We start from the raw sequence: 14,151 nt of genomic DNA on the forward strand, positions 1-14,151 counted from the left end.
ATGCACCCCCTAGTATTGGTAGGTTTAGGAGTAGGTGTGGGGGAGGGGTTAGGATTAGGGGTGGGTTTGGGATTAGGCAATCAGGTAGCGACTTCAACGAGGGAGTGCATAATCTGGCAGGGGTGCAGAATTCGGCACAACACTGGTGTTGTACCGAATTCTGCACCCCTGACGAAGTCGCTACCTGACTGCCTAATCCCAACCTCACCCCTAATCCTAACCCCTCCCCCACACCTACTCCTAAACCTACCAATACTAGGGGGTGCATAATCTGGCAGGTTGCAAATTTCGGCACTACACCGGCAATGGTCAGAGATTCAGCGAGAGCGGGATTAAGAAAAGAGCCGAATCCCGGACATTTTGGCCAATTAAGAAATCCCGGCCGGACGCATTTTTGTAGGTCCAAAAAGAGGACATGTCCAGGAAAAAGAGGGCGTATGGTCACCCTATATACAGTATGTATGTAGTAGATTAATAAACCGTAGGTCTCTGGTCTTTGTCGTTTTTAATGTTGTTGCTGTTCCAAGTGTTTTCCTTTATAAGATCCATTCTGCACCTGTTTTATCGCCCTCCCAGTAGTTTCCACCTTCAGACCATTAGGTCTTCGAATTGTATGGATTTTCATAGTTCAGCCCCAGTATTTTTGTATCTTCCAGGAATCATGGTTTTCCATAAGGAGTTCCAGAATGCAGGCAAGGAGCCTGGTCTGCAGATTTGGAGGATAGAGAAGATGGATCTGAAACCTGTTCCCAAACAACTGCTAGGAAACTTCTTCACTGGTGATGCCTATGTTGTCCTTCACACCACTTCTGCTCCATCCTACAATGTCCACATGTGGTTGGGTGAGTGAAAATAACCACATTTACAATGCAGTGCCCTTTTTTCTTGTTGGTTATGTAGGCTAATACAAAACACACATTGACACTGTTTATTTTGAATATTTGCATTACTCTGGGTCTGTTTACTTTACTTTACTTTACTTTTAGTCATTTAGCAGACGCTTTTATCCAAAGCGACTTACAAATAAGAAAAAGTAATTAAAACTAAAAGCTAAAACTCTATAAATACTATATATATACACACATTTCAGAAAATAAAAGAAATTAAATAAAAATGACAAATGCATACAACAACATTTCAAAACTAAAACATTTAAATTAAAACAAAAAAATAAAGCTAAAAACAATTCAAAAATATTAAAAGAACAAAAGGTATGAGTATAATAATGATTCTAACATAACACTAAGCCAAACACCAAAAAACAACTACATATGTGTATGTACAGCCACACACATATACATATACATGTACATATATATAAATAGAAATACATTAATATATAAATGTTTATATGCAGGTAATGAGTGCTCTCAGGATGAAGGTGGAGCTGCTGCTATCTTTGCTATGCAGCTGGATGATCATCTGGGTGGAGCACCAGTCCAGTACCGTGAGGTTCAGAACAATGAGTCTGTTACCTTCCTTGGCTACTTTAAAACTGGAATTAAGTACAAGGTAATTACACATACAGAGAGCTGAATAAAAATAAAACCCCAGTTCTGTCTATTTATTGCTAAATCTGACAAACTCATTGTCATATTTGGTAACATGCTTTATTTTACATTTAGTGCTCCATATAACCCCACCCTTTTAATTATTGGAGATATATTATTGTGTTTTGTGTCAAAAAATATGCTGTCAGAAGAATAAGATTTAATCTCCGCTAGCATCACTACACATTACATTTCAGTAATTTCTATAATCAAAGCCTCTTTGATTGAGAAGTAATTAAAGATTATGGGTAAAATATCAAAATTGGAGTCTAAGAATCTGTGAAGGTTTAAGAATCTGTCATTGAATTGATATTGATAGACCACTAATGTACATTTGTCAGCATCTATGTATATGGTGCACGGCCCTGGTTGTAGGGAATGAGAGTTATTATTCCTCAAATAATAAATGTGTTTATATAGAAGGGAGTCAAAAACCACATTCAAATCAGTAGTGGAAAGTTCCTGAATGATTTTCCCTTGCAAATTTATGGTATATTGTGGCAGGTTTAGTCTGTGATGGTTTTAATCATTTAAAAATCACGTATCACAGTGTATTGCTATGATGAATATTTCTCAGCTCCCTTTTACGTTTGTGCAATTTCCCTCTCAGATTAAGTGCATTCTACTTTTTGGCATAATCTCATCTGCAAGGAATTTTTGTATATATCATGAGAATTTAAAAAAAAATTTTTTTATTGTAACTCGAGAGCCATGAGACATTTTGGTGTATTTTGTTCTTTTCCCCCTACACAGCAAGGTGGTGTGGCCTCTGGATTCCAGCATGTGGTGACTAATGACATGAATGTGAAGCGTCTGCTTCATATTAAGGGGCGACGTGCCATTCGTGCCACAGAGGTGAATATGTCTTGGGCCAGCTTCAATCGTGGAGACTGCTTCATCATTGATCTCGGCAAGGTCAGAAACACATGGGGTGAAGTAATGAATGAAACTGCCTTCCTTTTGAGAAATCCAAAATTCACAACCTCACAAATCATATTCTGATTTTCCTAGGACATCTACCAATGGTGTGGGAGTGACTGCAACCGTTTTGAGCAGTTGAAAGCCTCCGAGGTGGCTATTGGCATTCGTGATAATGAGAGAAATGGGCGTGCCAGTCTGCACATGGTTGAGGATGGTGCTGAGCCAGAGGCTGTCATTGCTGTAAGTCTTATTTCCTTCTACAAAACAAAAAAACTAAATTATGGTGCAAGTTTAAACTTGCTGTGCAAAGAACGAGCATGTCTTTGGTTGCTGTGATAGGAAGTGAAAGAATAAATTATTGGGTCAGTGGTGGCACGCCTGAAACACAAATAAAAGACAGCAAAATAATGAGACCAGTAGCAGCACTGGTTTTCTTGATCAGTTTGTTCTGGCTTTTTTAAAGTTGTAAACCACCTGAGCTCCCTCAAAACATAGTATAGACTAGATATTGTGACTATAAACTGGTAGAACATCAGGATATGGACACATTTTTCTAAATTTACATGTTTGCATTTGGCCAACGCTTTTATACAAAGCTACTTGCATAGCATTCAAGGTACACATTTGATCAGTTCATGCATTCCCTGGGAATCGATCTCATGACCTTGGCGTGATGAATGGAATGCTGTACTGTTCGATCTACAGAAATGTAGCTCAAAGCAGGTTACTGATCTTATTGTAAACAATTTATCTAGGGATGCACCGATACCACTTTTTCCAGTACTCGCCCGATACCGATACTTTTATTTTTGGTACTTGCCGATACCGAGTACCGATACCAATATTTTATTGCATTCCCGGCCCTACATTTTTTTCTTATGGATTATCTAAGTTCAGACCTTTGCCTCATTACCTTAACATCATCTGTAGCTACCAATGGGTTTAGCATGATCTAGTTAGCTTCTGTTGTTAGATGCTGTAACCATAATCTTATTCCAAAAAGCAGAAGTGAGCTGAAATGAATGGGAATGCTAACGGATAGCGTTCTCCAGATATTGTAGACCATCTTTGTAGCTACAGAAATATATTCCAGTAATGCAAGCAAGAAATCAACACAACATAGAATCAGAGACAATTCAGACAAAATGAATCAGTAAACATTCACATGGTAGACACATTAATCCCAAGCAATTTACAGTGTATTCAAAATCATGCATTCTCTGGGAACTGAACTCATGACCTGAGCATTGCTAGCACAATGCTCTTCAGAAACACTAAAAGAAAGATGGAATACGTTTGTCACAGTAAATAGTAAATATTTAATACAACTACAACTACTGCAATCAGCAAAGAAAGAATCCCAGTCCATCTGGTTTTGATTTTGACTTCTTGGTTGAGGTTCTGCATAATAGTCTTTTTTGTGTCCTGGGTTGACCGCTGCCATGGAGAAAACTGGTGGAAACTCTTATTGTGTTTGTTTATTTTTAGGCTCTTGGGTGCAAGCCCAACATCCCAGCAGGAAGTCCTGACGATGAGACGACTGACAGAAGCAATCAGAAAAAGGGCACACTCTACATGGTAAATTTATGTATTATGCACACACTACGAGCACTATTATTATGCTAGTTGTGTTAATGTATGCATTCATGTGTTTTGTATGGGTTAGGTGTCTGATGCTGCAGGCTCTATGAAGACATCTCTGGTGGCCCAGAGCAGCCCTTTCAAACAGGAAATGCTCACTCCCACCGAATGCTACATCCTGGACAATGGAGTGGACAGCAAGATATTTCTTTGGAAAGGTATGGTCAAATTTTATTTTGGTTTTCTTATATTACACATGTTGACAATTTCATCTGTTTTAACAACTCAGGACCAAATGCAAACACTGAAGAACGTAAGGCAGCCATGAAGGTAGCTGAGCAATATATCAAAGACAAGAACTACCCCAAAAACACACAGGTATCAGACTTAGATCCAGCATGTCAATGAAAGTAACTCAAGTGAAAGCCAAATTCTAAGTAGTCTATCTAACTTTTTGTGACCAGATCCAGGTTATGCCAGCCGGAGGCGAGACCACACTGTTCAAGCAGTTCTTCAGTAACTGGAAGGATAAGGATCAAACCACAGGTCCAGGCCAGGCCTACAGCATTGGCCGCATTGCCAAAGTTTCACAGGTTCCCTTTGATGCCTCCAGTCTGCACTCCAACAAAACTATGGCTGCCCAGCATGGTATGGTGGATGATGGCTCTGGCAAGGTCCAGGTAAATATTTAAAAGCTAATAGCACCAAGGACCATAGAGCTAAATATTGCATGCAAAAAGTTCCACTCTCCTTTGTCAGTAGTGTAGCAATGTATGAAGCACAGCTCAGGTAGAATGCACTTTCAAACTGAGCAGCTTTCTGTTGGTCAACACAGCAAATCCTAATGATCAACTTAAAGCCGTAATGGAATCTGTGTATGGAAATCATTAACAGAACAATGGTAAATGCAAACTGTATCTTTGGTTAACATTACTTAACAAAGCTTTCAAGGTATTTGTTCTACAACATATACTATATACAGTCATATGTCAAACCTGATTTTTGCTATGTGATAACTGCTACATAAAGATTCATCAGACAGCTGTTCTAGTCCTTATGTAGCAAGTTTTTAGCCTAAGTTGCTAATGCTAACATATCATTTATTTTATGGTAAATACAAACTCATAAATTAAGCTTTATTCTAAAGAACCATTCAAACTCATGACTGAACAGCTATAATCGCCAACAATTCAATAATGAGGTTAATTTTATTGTTAACTACAATGCCACACTTGTATGAAGTCCATTGCTCTGACCTCAACAGATATGGCGCGTAGAGGGTGGGGATAAAGTTCCTGTGGACCCTTCCAGCAATGGACAGTTCTATGGAGGAGACTGTTACCTGATCCTCTACACCTATCGCCAGGGAAGCAGAGAGCAACATATTATCTACACCTGGTAAGTCAAGATAGCCACAGGTTGACATGCCGGAACATGTGCTCATTAACCACCCGATTAGCCAATATTTAACCAATCAATATTTAATGACCTACATATATGTATTGATTTTTATATCAGGCAAGGACTTAAGTGTACACAAGATGAGCTGGCTGCCTCAGCTTTTCTAACAGTCAAGCTGGATGATTCCATGGGAGGTACGCCTGTCCAGGTATTACCAAACACAAGCCTAATTTCTTGAGTCTGGTCAAATTCTATTCCATGCTTAAATTAAATTAAACTCAACCTTATCGGCTATTATTGTGTAATTGTTAATTAATTGTCATTTTTTTTATTTACACTGTCTCTATGCCATGTTGATTATAATGAGGTTTTCTAGTTTGGTCATAAAGTGACCAGAGCTAGCAAATTAAAAATAATTCCATAATAGTCTGATGCTTTTCACTTTAGTTTTAAAACATCTTTGTTTCTAGTACAGTACACAGTATATATAGTACACAATATATAAGTACCATATTGGTTATCAATTGATATTAGACATTCTTTATTGATATTGATTCCTATTGGATACTGTATGTATAATTCCCTTTAATCGTTTGTGGTATGTAAGATATTTTAATGATTTTGAAAGAAGTCTCTTATGCTCACCAAGGCTACATTTATTTGATCAAAATATAGTAAAAACAGTAATATTGAGATATATTATTGCAATTTAAAATAGTTGTTTTTATTTTAACTTGTCCTTTATTCCACTGAATTTTCAGCTTTCTAATATGCTGATGCTCAAGAAACTTTTCTTTTTATTATCACTGTCGAAAACAGTTGTGCGGCTTAATGTTTTTGTGGTAACAGAAAACATTAAAAAAAACTTTTCTTTGATGAACAGAAAGTTGAAAAGAACAGCATTCATTTGAATTAAAAATCTTTTGTAGCAATATACAATTCTTTACATTCACTTTTGCTCAATTAAATGCATTCTTGCTGAATATGTTTCTTAAAAAAACTCACAGACCTCAAACTGTAAACTGTAGTCTATATGCCGAAACTGATTATTTAGTTTTGTATGATGATTTTGTCATCATCTAACACTCATTTAAAGTTCATTTAAAAAAAATAATTATATAAAACTAATAATAAAATCAACAATCTTGGCAGCTGTAATTGTAATCTTAAATTTTTTTGGATAAATTGTGCATTTCTTTTTATGTACTCCTGTTGTCATGTCTTATATGATGCAGAGAAGAGCTTAGTTTGTAGGAAATAAAAATAATTTTTATTTCCTACAACATGAAAAAACATGATTTAGAATTCACTGTTATGTCGCTCTGCAGGTACGTGTCACTCAAGGCCAGGAACCGGCCCATTTGATGAGCCTGTTCAAGGGGAAACCCATGATCATCCACATAGGTGGGACTTCACGTAAAGGTGGTCAAAGTCAGACTGGCAATACTCGCCTTTTCCATATCCGCCAGAGCTCCACCCGTGCAACACGCGCTGTGGAGGTCAGTGAGGACGGCAGGCACATACATGGACACAATCAGCAACGGCCATCTGGCAATAACCTTCCTCTCTGACTCTCTCTCTCTCTCTCTCTCTTCTCACCCAGGTGGAACCCACTGCATCTAAACTGAATACTAACGACGTGTTTGTGCTGAAGTGTCCTGGCGGCCTGTTTCTGTGGAAAGGAGTGGCCGCTTCAGAGGAAGAAATGGCTGCTGCTAAACACGTCTGCAGCTTCCTTGGAGGCAGTGCCACAGACATTTCAGAGGGCAAAGAGCCGGGTGGGTGTCTGCCTTTTGTAAATGTTCAAACGATGTAATTTATACAGTTAAAAGGCATTCCTAAACTAATCACGTTTCCTGTTCTTTTGAACTGATTGGCACTTATCTGTATCTTTGCTTCGCTCAGCTGGGTTTTGGTCAGCTTTGGGTGGAAAGAAGGACTATCAAACCTCTAAAAGTCTGCAGAAGACTGTTAAACCTCCACGTCTCTTTGGCTGCTCCAACAAGACTGGACGTCTAATTGTGAGTTAACATAAATGGAATTTGCAACTCATTTAAATTTCTTTGTTAAATGAATGCATACAATTTACTATACCTCTCCTATTTCATTTTTAGGCTGACGAAGTGCCTGGAGATTTCACTCAGTCTGATTTGGCCACTGATGATGTCATGCTGCTGGACACCTGGGATCAGGTTAGCATTTGAAGTACCGATAATGACTTAAAAAGTCAACATGAAATCATGTTTGCAACACATTTTACTTCTGTAATCGGATAAACTTCTGAGTGAATTCGAGAAAATGCAGAATGAGAATAGATTTTATCCATAATTATTTGACTGGCTCTTGAAAAGTGGGTGTTATGTACCAGAATGGAGCACATAATGAAGTTCAGTTATAGACCTTAGCCTATATTAATTAATTTTTTCACAGGAATGAAAACGAGGCTGTGAGGGATAGAAGTACAGTGCGTTCAATGGATTGTACAATTGTTTAATAATATACCAATTGTTGATGTGCTGACAAAGCTGGTTTCTGAAAAAAAAAACCTGTCAATAGACAAAATTTCCATAAAACAGTTTTGAAAGTCGTGAAAATTATGTAATCTGTGTCCATCTATTACAGCCTTGTTATCATTCCTGTCAAAATTAAATATAAATGTAACCAGGTCTAATGTTAAACTTTAAATGTTTAATTGAATTTCTTCTTCCTTTAGATCTTTGTTTGGATTGGTAATGATGCCAACGAGGTGGAGCGGAATGGAGCAGATAAAATAGGTAAGTTAAGATGATGAAGCACTAACTTTAACACTTACATTTATACAGTTAAGGTACCAAAAAGCAAAATCCCAACTAGAGCAGTCCATAATGGAGGATTCAATTTGATTTAACATTGTCATTGAATGTAATTCCTGATTATTAATGTGCATGTTTCTTTACCATTAGCCAAAGATTATGTGGATTCTGACCCCTCTGGTCGCCGTGGCACCCCGGTCATCACTGTAAAGCAAGGCTTTGAGCCCCCAACTTTCACTGGCTGGTTCCAGGCTTGGGACGCAAAGATGTGGGACACAGACCCACTGGATCGCATCCGTGGTCGTTTCTAAAAGCACACGCATTCAGACACGCAAACCTTTATATACTTTTCCATAGCTTCCAGAATACTCACCTCTTGTGTTTCACGCATTGAAGATCTGTAAAGGATGCAGATGGGAACACAGTATGCAATAATGCTGCATGTTAAGCCACTATGTACTGTATTTTGCTACTATTAATGACTTTTTGCCTTTTTGATTCCTATGCATTGACTTTGCCTTTTTATACAATTAAAACTCTTTTATATTTTCTTTTATATGCTTCTGTATTCCAGTGACGTTTTCGACTACATGGTCTTTATGATTTTGAAAATGACAAGAAATGGAAATGGAAATTTTTTTTTTTATATAAGCAAGACAATAACATTTGTTTGTATTCGACAACTTGGTGCCACTGGATTGTTAAAAACTGTACACGTGTATGGTTAATGCCTCATAAATTTGCAAACTGAAACATCTGAGAGAATATATTGTAGTTGCTGAAAAAAGATTTTAATGTATCTCTACAATTATTATGAATCCCAGTATATAATAATAGTAATAAAATACTAAACAATACAACTATAACAAAATAGTGCTGAGTTATGTGTTTGTTGATGTGGGACTTACTGACTGACCCCAAACTTATGCATATTATGTTGTGTTTTATCAGATATTTCTTTTAGACCACATTGGTGTATAGACCTTGCATCTCTGCAGTCGTAATGTTACGTATTTTCCACCACATGTCTAGACCGTAGTGACACATGGGTCATTCTGCTGAGTCTTTATGCTGTGGATTAGGAGGTGTTTTAGCTCACCTCTCAAGCTCTTACTCATTCTGTCTCTTTATCTTCTTTCCAGTTCTCCTTAGCCTTCATTTACTTCTTGTTCTCTCGTCCCACTGTATCATCAGAGAAAGCAGCCATGAATCAGAAGGTTGTACTGATCACTGGTTGTTCTTCTGGCATTGGATTGGCACTTGCTGTTCGTCTTGCCAAAGATGAGAAAAAGAGGTTTATGGGTAAGGCCCATAGGATATCTATAGTCGTATAATAGTGGTGTAGACCAAGTACAGTTGTAAAATGTTTGCATTTTGTTGTACTGCACAAATAGGCTACTGTGCAGAATTAACATAGATTTGTTTTTCTTCAAAAGACGCCATTTTCTGTTTATCAACCAAATGTAAAAAAACGTAGATGGGACATTTGTGACACTAATTAGTGTGATAAATTAGATAGGTCTATTTTTGTTATGTTCTTTATTATTTTCACAGTGGTTACAGATGTATATTGTCCCACCATTAGTGCTGTCAACACAGGCATGTCACAAAACAATTATTTCTAAAAGGACAAATGTGAATGTGCACATTATGACAGAAGGGAATGTGTAATATTCATACTGTTACTGTACCCTGTTACAACTCCGAAGTATGTAACGTTAGTAAAAAATAGATTCTCATAATGTTTTTTTTTTCGTAAGCAACTTCTTAAACTTACTTCTATATAAATTGACTTTGCATGTAGAATTACTCCAAACTAAGCAGCTGAGAAGCACTAATAGTCATTAAATAAGACTGTGATCACAATCTGTTACTTGGAAATGCTATCAGATTAGTTCAAATGAAAGTTAGCCTATATTTTGAGCTTGGCAGCGTATATCATGGGGAACCGTGTTAAATGAAAAAAAAAAACAAGCAGGTTGTATTTTGAGCTTCACATTAGAGACGTCTGTGAAACTGCACATGACAGTCCAAACTTGCAGGAGAAGGGAAATATGCAGTTTTACAACTGTATGCTGTCTGCACTGCACTGCTTTTACTAAAAATGCCGTTAAAAAGGTTTCTTCATGCGTAACTTGTGAATTCTCCTAAATAAATCGACTTTGCTTGTAGATTTTCTCAAAATAAGTAGCCGAGTAGCTAGCTTTATTAGTCATTAAATGATGACTAGTCTCCATCTGTTAGCTGAAATCTTAGCAGACTAGTTCAAATGAAAGTTAAGCTAAATGTTTTGGCTTTGGCAGTGTATGCGACTATGAGGAACCTGGCTAAACGTGAAGCTCTGGAGAAGGCAGCAGGTCGTACTTTGGGGAGCACACTGGAGATCAAGCAGCTCGACGTCTGTGATGAGAATTCTATCAAAGCCTGTGTGGACAGCCTGCCCATGCGCAGAGTTGACATTCTCGGTAAGGGTTTCCTACATTTATTTCTTACATCAAAACACAAATGCTATGCTTTAACTTTGTGGCCATAATATCTAAGTTTACCCGCATACCACGTGCACGGCGCCTTAATATAAGGCGGAGACGGACATAATCGTAACACGCACGGTTTTTTTTACACTGCCCTTAACCCCGGATTATTTTAAATCTAAACCCCGCTTTTAACCCTGGTTAAAGGAACGTTTCATACTTGTAATTAAGAAGTGGGTTAGCACCACTTTTTTTCACCGAGGGTTATGGTGCAAAGTTAGCATCGTTTTTTCGATGTACAGAGTGAAGTGATAGGGATACACTTGAAATGGTTAACCCATTCTAAACCTTGTGTAAAAGGAATCCAGGGTTGCTTCACGTTTCACACTGTTCATAATTAATAAGAATATGATGGGGTTAATAATAAATAATAAATTCTGGGTATTTATAAGATACCACTTCACACTGTACTAAACTTTAACGTTCCCATACGGATAACCATGGTTTTATTATAGTAAAAGTGTAGTAATGTTTTTGGCGCATTGATTACCATTTGTATAAGTTTTACTACAAATAAAATGGTTAAACTATGGTTAGTGTAACAAGACCATGGTTAATTAGCATTGTTGATACTACCCTTCCATTATCTGTGTTACAGTTAGAAATGCTGAAATGGGAATGATTGGCCCCATTGAGTGTCAGACCATTGATGAGATGAAATCTGTCATGGACACTAACTTCTTTGGGCTTGTGCGACTCTTGAAGGAGATTCTGCCTGATATGAAGAAGAGAAAAAGTGGTCACATAGTGGTAATCAGCAGTGTTATGGGGATTCAGGGTGAGTTGTTAAAAATGGACAGCAACCAGCTTTTACTAATGACTGGTTTTCTTAAGCTGATATTTGCATTTGAGCTCTTTATACCAGGGGGTGAGAGGTCCAACTTAGATACTTAAAGGATTAACAACAATGACTAAAGAAGCTCTGAGAGGATTCAGTCAGGGTTTACCATCTCTAATCACTGTCATGTTCATGTACACAGGTATATTGTTTAATGACATTTATGCTGCTTCCAAGTTCGCTGTTGAAGGGTTCTGTGAGAGTCTGGCAGTTCAAGCTCTGAGATTCAATCTGAAGTAAGTGATCACACTCATATACAGTATAGGGGTCCAAGCATTGAATGGTCCCACATACCCCACTACCCAGAAGTACATTTACAACATGAATCTAGACAGAGTGGACATGAACCACATTGCCTCATCACATCCTATGATAGCTTTGTATGACTAGAACTACTCAAATTTACAAGTTTATAAGAGTTCAGTTTTCTTGTTCATGATAATAGATTGCAGCAGTAATTTCAAGATTTTCGATGTGTTTTGAAAGCTTTGACCCCCACACTTAAGTTGTAATTGTATGTATATTGTATTTGCATCTGTGCAGTATCAGCCTCATTGAACCAGGACCCGTCATCACAGAGTTTGATAATAAGGTGTATGAGGAAGGCTTGAAGATAGACCTCTCCAAAGCTGATAAAGTGACAGCAGATATGTTTACCAACATCTACTTAAAGAATTACAACCAGATATTCCAGAGTCTTGGACAAACTCCAGAGGATGTTGCAGAGGTACTTTTCCAAAACATTTTATATAGCATTTCATTTATTTCATTCATCTATCTTTCCAATACTCTGATGTTTGGTTTTGTCTCTGAATTACTAACAGTCCATATGTTGTTTCTTTTATAACCAGCACACATTCAAAATGATTACCATGGTCAACCCACCATTTCGCCATCAGACTAACCTTCTGTACACACCCATGACCACCCTAAAAAATGCGGATCCAAACCGTGACCTTCCCATTGAAACCTTCTACAAAATGGTGTTTGAACATGACAAGGTGTTCAAAGCAAGTCTCAATTTCCTCAAGCTCCTGTGCTGGAGAATCCGTAACAGCTTTTCTTTGGATAAAGACAAGAATGCCTCTTAAAGAATATTCTGCTGGAGACCTGGGGGTATTCCAGAAAACAATTTATTTAAGCAATTTAACTGGGTAAATTTACCCAAAGTAAATGGACAACCTCAACTTTCGGTTCCTAAAACTGAGGAAATGTCATAGTATGTAAGTAGCCATAGAGCAAATTACTCTCTAAACATAACTTGCTCTGGAGCAGGATATGTTCCAGGGTTGGTTTACTTCAGATAAATGCCTCTCAGCCTCATAGATATTCAGCGAATTCTTGCCTTTTTGTTGAGGCTCCAGTGGGTGTGACAGCAAAGATAAAGCATGATATTCTAATTTTAAGGCATTATAATACTAAATATTTCTATATAATATAATTTATTAATAAAAAATACAACTAACGTACACATGAGATACATCACACCTTATCACCAATATGGAAGTAAAATAGCTATACCTAAAAAATCTATATACATACTGTATATGGCAGGAAATGTCTGGTTGTGCTCCTTGAGGGCTACTGTCCTGCAATTTAGTGCCAACACATCTCCCAAGAAATTTCTAGTGATCCTGAGGACCTTTATTAGCTGGTGCAGATGTGTTTAAGGCTGTTTTTTAAAGGATGTCAGTGGAGGAAAGGCTTCCATATGCTGAATAAACTGCTTTTGTGAGGAAACCTATTGACTAATCTTCAAGATGTTTACCAATAAACATTCATTTTGGATTTGTATCTATTTTTTTTAGAACAAAAAGTCACAGACTATTTTACAACAGACTCTATAGTCTGTTCTCCAATCCCTGCTTCAGGAGAGCTATCATCCTGGGGTGCATTTCCGAAAGGCAGCTACGGTCACAGGGGTCAACAGAACTATAGCTGGGAAATTATACTTTTGGGAAACACACCCCTGCAGACTTCAGTTACAATTATCACTTAACCCTGAACACCTTGATTAGCCGGTTCAGGTGTGTTTAATTGGGGTTGGAGCTGAACTCTGTAGCTCTCTAGGAGCTGAGTTGCAAATGGTAGAGATGCAGAGGTTGGTATCTCCTCAAAATAAAAGGAATATCTCTGGCTAAACTCTGCTGGATGTTAGTCCTCCAGGAGCAGGATGGGACACCCCTGAACATAATACAGCCATAATATCTTTGCATAATAATATCTTTATTTAGCATCAGTTCTGCATAACTGAAGTACTGTAGCCTACCAAGAAAGAAAAAAATAAAAAATATTTGTTTAAAAATAGACTGCATAATAGGTACCGATATGTGCTTCTTCTTAGCATTTGTTTTCATGGAGTTTGTTTCATGGATTCGACGCTCTGTTGAGAATATATTTGTGTTCATAAAGTCTGAATTTTAACAAAAACACCAGGCATCATACACTTGTTGGCTTTTAAATGGTTACATGATTACCTGAGCATCATACACTAAATAACTGAGCATTTTTAAAGTGTGCCTCATTACTAGAACATA

At 37.5% G+C, this 14,151-nt stretch overlaps 2 protein-coding genes across 3 annotated transcripts in view; both read left to right on the top strand.

Annotated features, from left to right (window-relative positions):
- LOC107678357 (gelsolin-like) overlaps window positions 1-9,111 on the top strand; it is a 14,416-nt gene extending 5,305 nt beyond the window's left edge. The window contains exons 2-17 of one of the 2 annotated variants that reach the window (XM_016473582.1): window positions 657-842; window positions 1,358-1,512; window positions 2,304-2,465; window positions 2,562-2,711; window positions 3,960-4,049; window positions 4,138-4,270; window positions 4,342-4,430; window positions 4,517-4,732; window positions 5,317-5,450; window positions 5,571-5,661; window positions 6,782-6,952; window positions 7,057-7,231; window positions 7,359-7,474; window positions 7,568-7,645; window positions 8,167-8,227; window positions 8,396-9,111. In XM_016473582.1, the coding sequence (XP_016329068.1) occupies window positions 662-842; window positions 1,358-1,512; window positions 2,304-2,465; window positions 2,562-2,711; window positions 3,960-4,049; window positions 4,138-4,270; window positions 4,342-4,430; window positions 4,517-4,732; window positions 5,317-5,450; window positions 5,571-5,661; window positions 6,782-6,952; window positions 7,057-7,231; window positions 7,359-7,474; window positions 7,568-7,645; window positions 8,167-8,227; window positions 8,396-8,556 (2,163 nt within the window). In that variant the 5' untranslated portion in view covers window positions 657-661 and the 3' untranslated portion in view covers window positions 8,557-9,111. The remainder of the gene's footprint in view (window positions 1-656; window positions 843-1,357; window positions 1,513-2,303; window positions 2,466-2,561; window positions 2,712-3,959; window positions 4,050-4,137; window positions 4,271-4,341; window positions 4,431-4,516; window positions 4,733-5,316; window positions 5,451-5,570; window positions 5,662-6,781; window positions 6,953-7,056; window positions 7,232-7,358; window positions 7,475-7,567; window positions 7,646-8,166; window positions 8,228-8,395) is intronic. The other variant, XM_016473584.1, reaches the window with a different exon arrangement.
- A 213-nt stretch (window positions 9,112-9,324) lies between these two features.
- Window positions 9,325-14,141, top strand: LOC107678358 (retinol dehydrogenase 8). The gene is made up of 6 exons (XM_016473585.1): window positions 9,325-9,547; window positions 10,549-10,710; window positions 11,375-11,554; window positions 11,757-11,850; window positions 12,158-12,341; window positions 12,466-14,141. Exons 1-6 carry the CDS (start codon window positions 9,451-9,453, stop codon window positions 12,703-12,705), a joined length of 957 nt encoding a protein of 318 aa, XP_016329071.1. The 5' UTR covers window positions 9,325-9,450; the 3' UTR covers window positions 12,706-14,141.
- Window positions 14,142-14,151: the final 10 nt, after the last annotated feature.

The sequence above is a fragment of the Sinocyclocheilus anshuiensis genome, unplaced genomic scaffold, assembly GCF_001515605.1.
Source record: "Sinocyclocheilus anshuiensis isolate Anshui unplaced genomic scaffold, SAMN03320099.WGS_v1.1 scaffold1426, whole genome shotgun sequence".
Classification (NCBI taxonomy): domain Eukaryota; kingdom Metazoa; phylum Chordata; class Actinopteri; order Cypriniformes; family Cyprinidae; genus Sinocyclocheilus; species Sinocyclocheilus anshuiensis.